Source organism: Peromyscus leucopus, chromosome 14 (assembly GCF_004664715.2).
Source record: "Peromyscus leucopus breed LL Stock chromosome 14, UCI_PerLeu_2.1, whole genome shotgun sequence".
In the NCBI taxonomy this organism is placed as follows: Eukaryota; Metazoa; Chordata; class Mammalia; order Rodentia; family Cricetidae; genus Peromyscus; species Peromyscus leucopus.
The window spans coordinates 53,258,514-53,273,298 of record NC_051075.1 but is presented as its reverse complement, the minus strand read 5'-3'; the positions used below and the strand labels follow the sequence as shown (position 1 = coordinate 53,273,298).

Here is a 14,785-nt window from a genome sequence, read left to right as displayed (position 1 = left end):
GCTTCCGGGTCAGGGGGCAGGAGCCACCATGGAAGCTCCCTGGGCCGCGGGGCCGCCTGAGCCGCCGGCAGGCTTCTGAGGCTGGGGGAGACGGTGCGCGGCGGGCGCGGCCCGCCGTGGACACGCAGGCCTCCGCCATGTCGGTGCTGGGCGAGTACGAGCGGCATTGCGATTCCATCAACTCGGACTTTGGAAGCGAGTCCGGGGGTGGCGGGGACTCGGGCCCGGGGCCCAGCGCCGGCCCGGGGCCGCGAGCCGGCGGCGCGGCGGAGCAGGAGGAGCTGCACTACATCCCCATCCGCGTCCTGGGCCGCGGCGCCTTCGGGGAGGCCACGCTGTACCGCCGCACCGAGGTAGCGGCCCTCGGCTCCGGCCACTGCCGGGCCGCCCCGCGCCCTCCTCCCCGGCCCCGCTCTCCAGCCCGGCTTGCTCGCCCCGAGTCCGCTTGGGTTGAGGCATCCAGTGGGTTTACGTCTCGGGGGGGCTCCGCCGCGCTTTCGGTTCGCCGGCACTAGGAGCCTGGGTTGATCGCCTCTGTCCCTGTCACTGTTATTTCACCGGGCGAGCTGAGCGAGTCACTGAGCAGTCTTTGGAATCTGAGTTTTCCCGTTTGTATTTGGACGTAGCCATAACTACCCTAAAAAAAAGTTATCTTTACTTTAGTTATCTTTACTTTTTTTTAAAGGTTATTTGGAGATCCAAAAGAAGGTGCTTTGCACATTGTGAACAGTCTGTTGGTGAAGTTTACTTGCTTTCATATAGCTGCTCAAGGTCGGGATGGGTAGTTGGTATGCGCTTCTGAATACCCCCAGTGACACCAACTCTGCTCGTAGTGTCGTTATTTTGAAGTTCATAAATGATCACCCAGTTGGAGGATTTTTTGATCACCCGGAAGATCATCGTGTCTTGATTTTGTTTTTTTGTTTTGTTTTGTTTTTTCTCCTTACTTATCCTTCAGTGCTTGTATAAGACCAGATTTATTGATGTCGCTAGCTCTTAACTATTGGGGGAATAAGAACCCCTTTCTTTGAGAACCCGGGAAAGCTAAGTCATCTTTCTCACCTTCTTGCCTAAGTTCACACCCTGTGGAGAGACCGGGGATCAGTGACTCCCGAATTAAGAATGTATACTGATTTAAAGCCCCGTAGTGATGATTACACTCCCAAAAACTAACCATAAACTGGTACAGCCTTAAAGCTCTAGCTTTAGGGTAAACATTTAATGAGAACTTGCTGAGGTTGCAGAAGGTGATTCATCCGCCTGCAATTCTAGTGTCTGCTCCCAGCCAGCATTTTTGGTGCTGGGGATGAAACAGGCTTTGCCATCGTTAGGAAGGCATTCTACCACTGAGCCACACCGCCAGCCCCCAGCATATGGGTAAGGCTGAAAGGACAAAGAAAAGTGGTTGCAAAAAAACAAACAAAAACTTTGTATCCTTTTTTATTCCAGTACCCCATTAGTGAACAGTGTTAGAAGTAGTGTCATCTGTAACAGTCTGTATTCTTATCTGTGCTTAAAACGAGCGCTGCTGTTGTTTTCTAGAATTTTAAGCCAAGTATTTAAGTGGCTTACTCACTCAAGATTTAGAATAAATCTTAGACCATAGCTCCAGCTTCACATCTCTTTATTATCATGTTGAACTTGAGTACTAGCTTTGGGTTAATTTTTAATCACACTTCTCAGAACTGTATGGCATCATCTGTGTCGTCCATATTTATTAGCCCTGAATTTACAAAGCTTGTTAGAAGCAGTCCTTTTCCTCTAGGTTATAGTTCAGTTAGAGGAACAATCAGCCATGTTAGTAAACAGGGTTTTGGGTATGGCTGTGTGTCGGGGAAAAGAATGAAGGACTCTCTGTGCAGGCCTGAAAATAAGAGAATGACTCGTATTTATATGTACGGTAAAAGGTTCAGAGTTTTCCAAAAGAAAGTTTTAAAGGCCTTGCAAAGGTATTCTACAGCAATGTTAATGGAGTGAGGGTGCTGGTAGGCTAGGAAGCAGTATCTAAAGAATTGGAAGTATCCCAAAATGGAGTTAGGTCAGTCTGCATGGAAGTGCCTGCAGGTTATGAAGATTTTAAAAATTTAAAAAAAGGGGGGGGAGGGGGGAATGTTCTGATCCTGAAAGACTAAACGAAAATCACAAAGTTTACATTTATGAGATCAGGCAGACTTACTCTCTGATTTTTACAAGGCCCTGTTGTCAGCAGTAGATGCTGCACACTTCTCTTTCTCCCCCAGATTCTAGCTCTGCTGCAAACCCCATTCTGACTAGGGACCAATGGCGCCCCTCAATAGAACCCTTGAGATCTGGTTTCATCTAATCCTTCTACCTGGAACTGGTACTCTGCATATTAAGGAGAGCAACAAAATAATGTTTTAATATTTTTTTATATTTATTTATCTTGTGCATGTGTGTGTGGAGGGGTCAGTTTCCTCCACTCTGCAGGCTCTGGGGCTTGAATTCCAGTCATTAGGTTTGATAGTAATTAGCTTTATCCATTAAGCCATCTTACCAGCCCCAGAATAACTTTTTTTTTTTTTTTTAAAGATTTAGTTTCATTTTTAATTCACTGTCTATACGTGGCTATATGCAAGTGAGTGCAGGTCCCCTCAGAGGTCAGGGGCATTGGATGCCACTTAGGTCCTCCCAAGAGCTAAAATTACAGGCATTTGTGAATTGCCCAAGGTAGACGCCGGTAATCAAACTCTGGTCCTCTGCAAAAGCGTGCACCCTCTTGAACACTGAACCATCTCTCGAGGCTGGGAAATCACACCTCAGTGCTCTGTTTCCCTAGTTCTTCAGTAAATTATCATAGTTGTGTGCAGAACCTTTGAAGTCCTAACAGGAAAAAGTAAAGTCATTCCTTACCTCTCTGGGAGGTTTTCCTCCCAGGCTCACAGGTTGGGTATGGATCCGGGCACTGCCGGGCCGGAGGGAAACACAGTGCTCCTGCTCCTGTGTTGTAGGATGACTCCCTGGTGGTGTGGAAGGAAGTTGATTTGACCCGACTCTCTGAGAAGGAGCGTCGGGACGCCTTGAATGAGATCGTCATCCTGGCGCTGCTGCAGCATGACAACATCATCGCCTACTACAATCACTTCATGGACAACACCACCCTGCTCATCGAGCTGGAGTACTGTAACGGTGAGGTGGAGTTCCGTGGAGGCAGGCACATGACCGCATTACCGTGGGAGGAGTGTAAGAAAAGTGTACAGGGATGAAACTTGAAGTGGATTCTGGAGTTAAAGAGAAATAGTTGAGGTCCTGGAGCGTTTTAAGGTGATGTTCAGAGTATGGAAGGGAGTTTCCTCCATCATTGTTGTCGTCGTCTCCGTCACTTTCTTACAGGTGTATTTCTGGCCATCTTCAACTTAGTGAGTTTTGGTGGGAGGGGAGCTTCTTTCTGGTTTATTATTGTTGCTTGGTTTTGGGAGTCTCGCTGTGTCGCAGGCTCGTGGAGAACTCAGTATATAACCCAAACTGGCCTAGATCTGATAGCAGTCCTCTGCTTCTGCCTCCCCAGTGCCGATATTGGGCACCACCAATCCCGGCTCTTCAAATTGCTTTTTTTCGGTTGTATTTGTGTAGATTTTTCAGGGTTTTTCCTCGTAGAATGACATTAGTTTGACATTTTAGACATCATTTAACATAGTACCAAACAATATAACGTTTAATGAAATCTTATAGAGATATTTATTTACATTAACTTCAGTTAATACTAGCCTACTGATAAATGGTCTAAAGATCATAAGTGAATGAGAACGATAATATGATGTGGCCTTATTTTTCTGGTTTCTGATTTCATGGATGAATTTTCTTATAGATAGCAACTCTGCCTAGTTGTTTAAGAAACAAAATACCAGTGCTGGAGACTACCCTTCCAGAGGTCCTGAGTTCAATTCCCAGCAACCACTTGGTGGCTCACAACCATCTGTAATGAGATCTGGTGCCCTCTTCTGACCTGCAGGCATACATGCAGACAGAACACTGTATACATAATAAATCTTTAAAAAAAACAACTGACTCACATCCTAAGTTCCATTGCTCTTTAACCTTGGGCTAAATAACAACCTTATTTCCTCATCTTAAATATGTGTGTTGATCTAAAGATTTATTAACTGAGTTCTTGGTACATAGCAAGTGTTTGATAAGGCCTTCTTATCTGTCGGCATTATTACAGAGTCCTTTTCTGAGCTGCACACGAAGGAAGCCTCAGCATAGTCATCTGCACTGTTGTTTGGAGATTGTTTCTGGTTCTGACAACCCCAAATGTACAAGTAATTTTTGAAATAGCACAAGCCTTACATAATTCACTTCCTTTGTGGTTAAGAGGAACTAGAACAAATGATGTTTTTTTTTCACTCTGCATTACTGAATTGTAGGGGAGGAGAATTGTAAACATTTAATCATAAACTGAAGCTGAGGGTAGGAAATAAGATGAAATTTACACTTATTCCACAGGCAGAAAAAAATAACTTAAAATGATCCAGGGGTAGACCCTAAATTTTAGGAAACTTTTCAGTGCAAAGCAAAAGTTGTTGATGAACACTTTTTTTTTTTTTTTTTTTTTTTTTTTCGAGACAGGGTTTCTCTGTGTAGCTTTGTGCCTTTCCTGGATCTCGCTCTGTAGACCAGGCTGGCCTCGAACTCACAGAGATCCGCCTGGCTCTGCCTCCCAAGTGCTGGGATTAAAGGTGTGCGCCACCACCGCCCGGCTGATGAACACTATTTTTAAATCCATGGGGCAGAGGTGTGATCCCCAGGTTCTAGTTGTCATTGCTGACAAGACTGCTGCAGACATTGCACATTCCTTAGAGGGGAGTCTAGGAAGCAAGTGCTCTGACTTTGAAACTGTTTCCCTAGAGGCACATGAGTGGTCTTTACTAAGCTTTTCTAAAGCTGATAGTTCCCAGGTTTGTACTGAGCCTCTTGTGCTGGGGGAGGAGACTTCTGACAGCTATTTCTGACATGGAGATGGGAAGAATTTTGTACCTATGTGAAGAACCAAGAGGGAAGAAGTAATTTCCTTTGGAAAGGAAGCAGAACCCTTCATTTCCTGATGTCACCTGTTAAACCCCTGTTAATACAGAATCAAGCTTTCCTCTCCACTGAGCAGCTCAACTGTGTCTTGTTTAATTGCAGGAGGGAACCTGTATGACAAAATCCTTCGTCAGAAGGACAAGTTGTTCGAGGAAGAGGTAATTCATATGTGTGGAAGGAAACTAGAATTAGGTTGAATTCTTGCATTCTGCTTCTGCATTTCCTCTTTCAACAATGAAGAGTGTTCTTTTCCTTTTGTTCAGACTCCTTCCAGGCTGAGTGATATTCATGAGAAAGGAAACCTCTAACAAGGAAGCTGTCTATAGCTGCTTCCTAACGGTTTACCTCCACACCATGATTCACTATGGCTTTCTTTCCTGTTCTATTACTGCACACTGGTATGCCCAGTTTTCTGTATCCTTGAATCTTCCTGGGTTCTTTCCACAAGTCTGCTTTACCATACTGTATGTCATGACCTTGGAACTATTGTAGATGACCTGCATTTTCTTTTCACCTTACTACTGTTCTTTGCCTACTCAACCTACCAGCAAGGGCTATCAAGTCATGTTGAGCTGTAACCTCTGGTTGCACCTTTTGCGCTGTGTGTGTGTGTGTGTGTCTGTCTGTCTGTCTGTCTGTCTTTATGGAGTTTTTATTTCTAATCCAAATGTAACTTCTTTTGAATCTGCAGATGGTGGTGTGGTACCTTTTTCAGATTGTTTCAGCAGTGAGCTGTATCCATAAAGCTGGAATCCTCCATAGGTAATGACTGAGAAGAACTTATAGGTTGGAATCTTCACTTCCAATCCGGTGTCTACCCTAAGTGCCTCCCGTTATCATGTTCTTGTCAAGGTTTCCCCATTGATGATTAAGGGGAAGGAGTGAATAAAAATGTTGTCTTCACTCTCTGAGGGTAGAGCAGGGTTATGAGTTGAGAAGAATCTCCTCAGCTGCCAAGTCACTGAGTTCTTAGTCATTTCTTTTAGCAGTACTTTAGAGTTGAGTTCATTGATTTATCATCTCCTAGACAGTGCTGGAGAGGGAATTCACAGTGAATGTTTTCTCTGAGGAAGAGTAGTTGACAATTGTTACTTCTGTAATTTTATCTTGATTTAAATAAAAGCCTGTTCCTTTCATATGATTTTCCCAAGTCATTATTTGATAGAAATTTGGGGGGAAAAGATTACCATTCAGTTCTTGCAATAGAAGAAAGCCATTATAAGAACATTTCTACATTATTATATCCTTCCTAAGAGAGAGACCATTGCTAGTATTGATTATAATATACCAGAGTTTCTTTTAGTAGTTAATCCATTTAGTTAGACTGTTTTTCTAAAACTACCGAATGCCTACATTACATGGTTGTTGCTTTCTTTTTAAAAGTAAAGAGCTATATTGCTCTCTTCCGGTTTACTCGCACTTTGCATAAAGGAAGCCAGAGTGTGAGCCAGACAGATTGTGCTAATGATCAGCTCATCTTAGAGGCCCAGTAGCTTTATCTAGATGACTGAAACAGCCTAGTATGCTGTTTCGGAGACATGCTGTCTCTTGAGCCTTAACAGATTATTTGAAACGTTGACACCATCTGTCTGTTAGCGTATATAATTCAAGGCCTAACTGGTAGCTGAAAAGGCAGTGGACGTCATAGGCATGTAGAGCACTGTTAGGTCATCTGACTCTTCTCCCGATGTCATCACTGACCTGTGAGACACTCCTTTGTTAGGAAGATAATTCTTTACTTCCTACCCCCTTCTTCCCCAGTAAACTAGTGGTGACTACTGTATGAGGCATTTCAAACCTTGTGACAGAATCCAAGTGGTGGTAATGCTCATTCTTATTCTGTACGGATCCCAGGAAAAGGAAAGAGGGGAAGTTAGGTCATTGTTACAGGGATTTAATACATTACACCTTTTTTTTCCAGAGATATAAAGACATTAAATATATTTCTGACCAAGGCAAACCTGATAAAACTTGGAGACTATGGCCTAGCAAAGAAACTTAATTCTGAGTATTCCATGGCTGAGACAGTGAGTATAACCTTTAACTTTTTTTGAAGTTTTTTTAAAATGTGTGTGTGTGTGTGTGTGTGTGTGTGTGTGTGTGTGTGTGTGTGTGAGTTTATATACACCATATGAGTGTAGACCAGAAGAGGGTATTGGCGTTACAGGCAGTTGTGAACCACCTAATGTGGATTCTGGGTACCACCCCTGGGTCCCCTTCAAGAGCTATAAGTACTCTCAACCCCAGAGCCATCTCCATAGGCCTCGTACTGTGATTTTTGTGACATTTGGTTTATTTTGTGTGAGTACACATGCATCTGGAGGTTACGGGAGAACTTGGGGGGTCACTTCACTCCTTTTACTGTGTGGATCCTGAGGACCGAGCTCAGATGTCAGGCTGGGCACCAAGTGCCGCTTGCAGCTGAGCCGTCCTACCCAATCCTTTCCTTTTCCTTTTTCTTTTTTCTTTTTGTTTCGTTTTGTTTTTTCAAGACAGGCTTTCTTTGTGTAACAGTCCTGGCTGTCCTGGAATTTGAGTTGTAGCCCAGGCTGGCCTCAAACTAACTGAGACCCACCTGCCTCTGCCTCCCGAGTGCTGGAAATAAAGGCATGCGCCACCACCACCTGGCTCCTACCTAGTTTTTAAAAGATCATTAATTAAAAAGCAGGCATAATCTGGCCTCTAGGACAGTGATGTTATCCTTTTAGCTTTAAAGCCCAAGTATTGCTCTTGTGGTTTTACAGTGCTCTGCTCCAAAAAGAACTTGGAAATAGAAGTAATAGAATTAACTTTGTTCTGGTGTTTTCTGATAATGTCAAGACAAGTCTGCAAACAGGCTAGACATCCAGGGTTGAGAGTCTCTGTTTCAGGGGTATCTACATGATAGTGGACAATTCAACTTCTTTTGTTTGTTTGTTTGTTTGTTTGTTTGTTTGAGACAGGGCTTCTCTCTGTAGCCCTAGCTGTCCTGGATCTTGCTCTTTAGACCAGGCTGGCCTCGAACTCAGAGATTCATCTGCCTCTGTCTCCCCAGTGCTGGGATTAAAGGTGTGAGCCACCACCACCCAGCCAAATTGAACTTGTAAAGAAGCTATTCTTTATGGATATTTTTTTTCTCATCAAGTTCAATCTGATAAAAACAAGGTTTGGCTCTTATTTTTAGCTAGTTAAATGCAATAAAGAAATGATACAAAAATGTATAAATGCCATGTAAGCCTTTTGAAATTTTTGATTTGCTAATTAAAGATGTCTGTATTCTTGGAAGTGGTGTAGTTAATATCCATAACATTTTTACTTTCAGACTTTGTATTCTTTTTTGAGGTAGTGACTGCTGTGTAGCCCAGGTAAACCTCGACCTAGAGATCCTCCTGCCTCAGGGATAGGATTACACTGTGCCCAACTTCCAGACCATTCTTTCAGTTTTTTGTTTTGTTTTGTTTTTAAACCAGGGTCTTGTGCACCCTACATTTGCCTCAGATCCCCTACACAGTCAGGGCTGGCCCTAGCCTATTGATCTCCTTTCATCTCCCCAGTTCTGGGCTACAGACATGTACTACTCTACCCAGTTCTGAGCCCATTATTTTTGGTGTTTTGGATGTTGTTGTTCATGTGTATGGGTGTTTTGCCAGAAGAAGGTGTCAGATCCCCCAGGACTGGAGTTACAAACAATTGTAATTTGTGCCACGGGAGTGCTGGGAATTGAACCAGGTCCCCTGGAAGAGCAGTCAGTGCATTTAACCACGGAACCACCATCTTTCCAGGCCCATTCTTAATATGCTGGTTCACAAATGTCAGTCTGAGCCATTTAGAGCATTTCATTATTTGCTTTTCAGTTCGAACCTTTAACTCCTTTATTCAGTTGCTATCTCTTTTCTCACTTAGTCTTTCCCACTGGTGAGAGTGCGTGTGCGTGTGTGTGCGCGTTCGCGTGCCCGTGCGTGTGCGTGTGCGTGTGCGTGTGCGTGTGCGTGTGCGTGTGTGTGTGTGTGTGTGTGTGTGTGTGTACACCCCTGGAGGCCAGAAGGAGGCATTGGATCCCATGGAACTGGAGGCACAGGCATTTGTCAGCTGCTGGATGTGGGTGCTGGGTTCCAAACTCCGGTTCTCTCTGATAAAGAATTTAAGCACTGAGTCCTCCTTACCCCCCAGTTGGTAAACTTTCAAGTGTGCCTCTGTATTATCAGGGTTCTCTAGAGGGACAGAACTGATAGGATGGTTTATATTAGAAGGAGACTTGGTAGAATGACTTAAAGGCTTGCTGAAGGAAAGGCCGAGAATCAAGTAGCTATTCAGTCCACAAGACTGGGTGTCTCAACTGGTCTCTAGTCTGTGTGGAGTCCTGAAGAGGTAGATTCTTACACCAGTGAAGGAACGCCTCAGCAGTAAGATAGATGGATGACTTGCCAATAAGAGGAGGGCAGACAGGCAAAAAGCAAAAGCTTCCTTCTGTGTCCTTCTGTGTGGGATGCCACCAAATGGTGTGGCCAGATTTCGGGTAGCTCTTCAGATCGCAGCTGGTCCCTCACAGGTGTGCCCCACTGCTTGGGTTTTAGTTGGGTCCAGATATGGTCAAGGTGTCAAGCCAGATTAGCCTTCATCTCTTACCTGGTTAAAGTTTGGAGTAGACCTTGAATGTGTAAAGCCTGTGTGAGGCATGAACCACTGAGCTTGTCTTCCAAGTTATCCAGAGTGCTTTACCAACAATTGCCCTGTGGTGAGTGCTCAGAAGATTGCTGTGAACACTGTTTGTCCTGCTGGGCTGGGCTGGTCCTCCACCTACTGGCTGAACCCCAGCACCACTGTTTCTCACTGTTGGAGTTAGCATCGTCTCATGAAAACCGTTTTGCAACCTGCTAATGGACACTTTGTGATTGTTATCACTAATTCCTGTAACTCTTAATTTAGCTGTTGAACTGTTTATATAGTTACCTGAGAAGAGAAGTTAATTCTGTATTTTTTGTTGTTTTTGTTGTTTAGCTTGTGGGCACTCCATATTACATGTCTCCAGAGCTTTGCCAAGGAGTAAAGTACAATTTCAAGTCTGATATCTGGGCAGTTGGCTGTGTCATTTTTGAACTACTTACTCTAAAGAGAACATTTGATGCTACAGTAAGTTGGTGTATGGCCCCCATAATGTCTTTGCAATGTAATACATGTTGAAATGAATCAACTTCATTTATCCCTGAATTTCTGATTCCTGACAGAAAATCACCTGTATTAAAACAAACATGTAGTTAGAGTCTGGGTTATAGTATGTTATTAAAATGCCACGGATCAGGTTTATCTTCAACTTGAATTCCTCTGTTGAAATGACCTTAAGCAGTTGGAGCACTGAACTTGAATTTGTTGACGATAATTTTAAAACGGTCTCTTAGAGTCACCTGTGTGATGCTACAGTTTGGAAAAACTATTTCATTTCTTACGCTTTAGCTACATCTGTTTTGTTTTATTTTCAAGCTAAGGTATATTATGTATAACACCTATCAAAGTATTTTGAAATATCCTACATTCTCTAAGTAAAGATCACCTTTGTTTCTCTGGACAGCAAATCTCTTTAAATCGTTTTTCTTTTCTCATCGTTAAAGCCTAACTTAAACAAACAACCAAAAGCAGAAAAAACTATTTTTCAAACTTTAATACACATTGGGAATCACCTGGACATCTTGTTACAATGTAGATTCTGTTTGACCCAGTGTGGGTGGGATGGGCAGAGGTCTGTGTTTTTAACAAGCTCTGTTGGCTCTACTCTGTGGACCACATTTGGGAGTAGCTGAAGTGGATTCTAATCTCCCACTTTGCTACAACAGGTGTGAGAATGTAGGCAAATCCTCTCTGTGGTCCTCTTTCATCACTGTAACATGGAAATGATGTGTATGTCCCCTTGGAGATTTTCTGATACCACTATGAAAAAAAAGCAATGTAAGGTAATGCAGACTCACTGGTCTGTTATTAAGAGACCTGTTTCTTATCCCAATTGGTATCCCCTCTAATTCTCCCAGATAGTAGAGAGGAAGAGAAACAACTTATGGAATACACAGACTTTGGATGGTATGATGCCTCACTTTGTACTGTCTGTGATTTGGGGCAAGTAATTTTCTATTTCTGAGCTCCATTTTTCTCGTGTACAAATTAATGATGATAATAACTTTCTTACATTATATTTCTAAAGATAAAAAAGATGTATGTAATATGCTTGTCTAGTATGTAGTAGTTCCTCAGTCAGGTGGTGGTAACTCTGTTACACTGCTGTTAACTACTGTCTCCTCTTAAGATACTTTGTGGATGTTTTCCTGGAGGCAAATTAGTTAGCAAGGGAATTACAGGAAACCAAGAAGCATGCTTAATCATGCTTCTTTTTTTGGGGGGAGGGGGGGCAGGGGAGGTCTCATGTAGAGCGTGCTGGCCTCACTCACTGTCCACCCAGGGATGACCTTGAACTCTTGATCCTCTTGTCCCTGTCCCCCTATGCTCCTACACCTGGTTATGTTTCCCTTTTTCTTGAGATTCAGCTGAAGGGTGAGATTGTAATGTATTCTGAAGAACATACTGTTAGCTACACATTCCTGGTTTGGATCTCTGTGCTAGAGTTCGCTTCATTCCATCTGATAGCAGCAACACATCTCCCCTTCTTCCTGACGCATACGAATAGTTCTGAGATGGAGTCAGCTAATACAGAACTGTTGCCGCTTCTCTGTAGAGTCACAGACACCTCTGGCACCTGTTTGATAGAGATAATACTATCCTTGTGTTTTCTTTTCTTTTTTTAATTTTAATTATTTTATTCATATGGGTATTTTGCCTGCATGTATGTCTGTGCACCACGTGAGTGCCTGATGTCTGCAGAGGTCAGAAGAGTGTATTGGATCTTCTGGAATAGGAGTAATACATAGTTGTGAGCCACCACGTGGGTGCTGGAGATTGAACCTGGGTTCTTTGGAAGAGCACTGAGTACTCGGAACTGCTGAGCCATCCCTGAAGCCCCAATAATGCTATCTTTATATAACCAGGAACAATGCAGTCATCCATTTCTTCTAGAACCCACTCAACCTGTGTGTGAAGATTGTGCAGGGAATCCGGGCCATGGAAGTTGACTCTAGTCAGTATTCTTTGGAACTGATCCAGTTGGTCCACGCATGCCTCGACCAGGTAGGCTTGATGTATTTATTTCATGTAGCTCCATGTTAGGGTATGACGAGGATATGAAGCACACAAACCCCTCTCTCCCTCCTCAAACTTGTCTCAGGATAAGCATTGGTAATTCACGGTATCTGTGTGCTTTAGCAGACAAAGCCTTACTTTATTCTGTTTTTGTAAACATTTTTTAAATTATTTATTTTTATTTTATGTGATTGGTGTTTTGCCTGCATGTGTGACTGAGTGAAGGTATCTAATCCCTTGGATCTGAAATTACAGACAGTTGTGAGCCGTCATGTGGTTGCTGGGAATTGAACCCAGGACCTCTGGAAGAGCAGTTAGTGCTCTTAACAAATGAGTGGTCCTCCAGCCCTTACTTTTCTCTATTTTGGAAATACATAATTGTAAAATGGTTTTAACATCTAAATTGTGTTCTATTTTTTATGGTCAAGTTTTATTTTTTGTTTTTTAAACAAGGTTTGTCATTGCGTAGCTCAGGCTGGCCTTGAACTTGCTATGGTCCTCCAGTCTCAGCTTGCTGAGTGCTGACACTGTAAGTATACACCACCACACCTTGTAGGGAGATTAGTTTGATTTTTATAAAACTACAGTCATGCTTGGGGGAGGGGGTTGGTGATGATCCCAGCACTTGGGAGGCAGAGGCAGGAGGATTTCTCTGTGTTTGAAGCCAGCCTGGTCTACAGAGAAAATTCCAGGACAGCCAGGGCTACACAGAGAGAAACCCTGTTTAAGGAGGAAAAAAAAAAAAAAAAAAAAAAAAACCCTACAGTCAGGTATAATTTTAAATTGTTAACGTAAAGAATATATATAGTTGGCCAGGCGGTGGTGGCGCACGTCTTTAATCCCAGCACTCGGGAGGCAGAGCCAGGTGGATCTCTGTGAGTTCGAGGCCAGCCTGGGCTACCAAGTGAGTTCCAGGAAAGGCGCAAAGCTACACAGAGAAACCCTGTCTCGAAAAACAAAAAAAAAAAACAACAAAAAAAAAAAAAGAATATATTAAAGTTCCTTTATTGTGTGTTGAGTTCTAGTGTCACTGACAGTGTGGGCAGGAAGCTACTAGCATCAGAATCCCCCAGTTGGAGAGTTTTATCTGGGTAAAGAAGATTGCTGGGCCTTACTTCAGACAGCAGAGCCTCTAATAAAGCCCAGAAATCTCTTTACAACGGCCCAAGGTGCCTCAGTGCATATGTGTTAGGGTTGGAGAACAGATGAGGAGGGCACATTATGCAAATCCTCACTCATGTGCAGAGCTTATCATAGCAAGAGAATCGATAAACATTAAACATGGGAATGTGACATAAGAAAAAAATTGTTTTTGTGAAACAAAGTCTGATTATGTAGCCTTGGCTGGCCAGGAACTTGCTATGTAGACTAGGCTGGCCTTGAATCACAAAGATTTACCTGTCTCTGCAATCCTGAGTGCTGGGATTAAAAGTGTGCTCCTCCACACCTGGCAAGAAATTATAATTTTTATTATAGTTTTGTTGTTGTTGTTTTAAAGATTTACTTATTCATATATTTTATGTATATGAGTACTTTGTCTTTGTGCACACCAGAAGAGGGAATCAGATCTCATTACAGATGGTTGTGAGCCACTATGTAGTTGCTGGGAATTGAACTCAGAACCTCTGGAAGAGCAGTCAAGTGCTCTTAACTGCTGAGCCATCTCTAGCCCCTTTTTTTGAGAACTTCAGACATGGGCACTAGCTACATCATCCCTCTCTCCCCCTCTAACTCCTCCCATGTCCCTCCTCCCAAATTCTTGATTTCTTCTTTAATTATTATTGTTACATGTAAATATATTCATGCATATATAGGTGGTACATGTATATAACCTATGAAGTCCAGATTCTAGAAGAAGTGGATGACTGCATTGTTCCTGGTTATATAAAGATAGCATTATTGGGGCTTCAGGGATGGCTCAGCAGTTCTGAGTACTGGGTGCTCTTCCAGAGAACCCGGGTTCAGTCCCCAGCACCCACAGGGTGGCTCACAACTCTGTGTCACTCCTGTTCCAGAGGACCCAGCACTCTTTTCTTGTAGGTACATACATCTAGGGCTGACCACTTAGGTTTGGACAATGTATGTGGGAGCTCATAGATTTGTGGTGGAGACTGATTCTTCTTTGTTCAGCAGCCATGAGTACCTGTCGCTCTTGATCTAAGGCTGGGACCATGTGGACTTTCCCATTCTTGTTGACATATTAACTGGTGGTGTCATTATGCTGGTCTTATTCAGCAGCCATATTATTGAGAGTTCATGGGTGCATATCCCCTATCATGTCTAGGGGATAGGCTATATCAACAGGCATTCTGGGCCTCTCATTCTTGGAAATTGTAATTTTTAAAATAAAAGTATATGCATATTGGTCTTCTGAGCAAAAATAAAATTCTTCATTAGATCCCATATTGTCCATTCACTTTAAAAGAAAACTAATCTTTTTTCCTGTTCAGGATCCTGAGCAGAGACCCACTGCAGATGAACTTCTGGACCTTCCCCTTCTCAGGAAACGCAGGAGGTAATCTACAAAGAAATCACTTCATCCACAAGGAAGGGTGCTCTTTCCCTCCCCAACACCTGCTCTCAT

General features: G+C 43.1%; 1 protein-coding gene across 1 annotated transcript in view; it reads left to right on the top strand.

The window, feature by feature from the left end:
* Positions 1-14,785, top strand: part of Nek9 (NIMA related kinase 9) — a 40,285-nt gene continuing 25,500 nt past the window's right edge. Inside the window, exons 1-8 of the mRNA XM_028876508.2 lie at positions 1-353; positions 2,970-3,147; positions 5,146-5,201; positions 5,735-5,805; positions 6,965-7,070; positions 10,021-10,152; positions 12,079-12,189; positions 14,652-14,716. Of these exons, the coding sequence (XP_028732341.1) occupies positions 138-353; positions 2,970-3,147; positions 5,146-5,201; positions 5,735-5,805; positions 6,965-7,070; positions 10,021-10,152; positions 12,079-12,189; positions 14,652-14,716 (935 nt within the window). The 5' untranslated portion in view covers positions 1-137. The remainder of the gene's footprint in view (positions 354-2,969; positions 3,148-5,145; positions 5,202-5,734; positions 5,806-6,964; positions 7,071-10,020; positions 10,153-12,078; positions 12,190-14,651; positions 14,717-14,785) is intronic.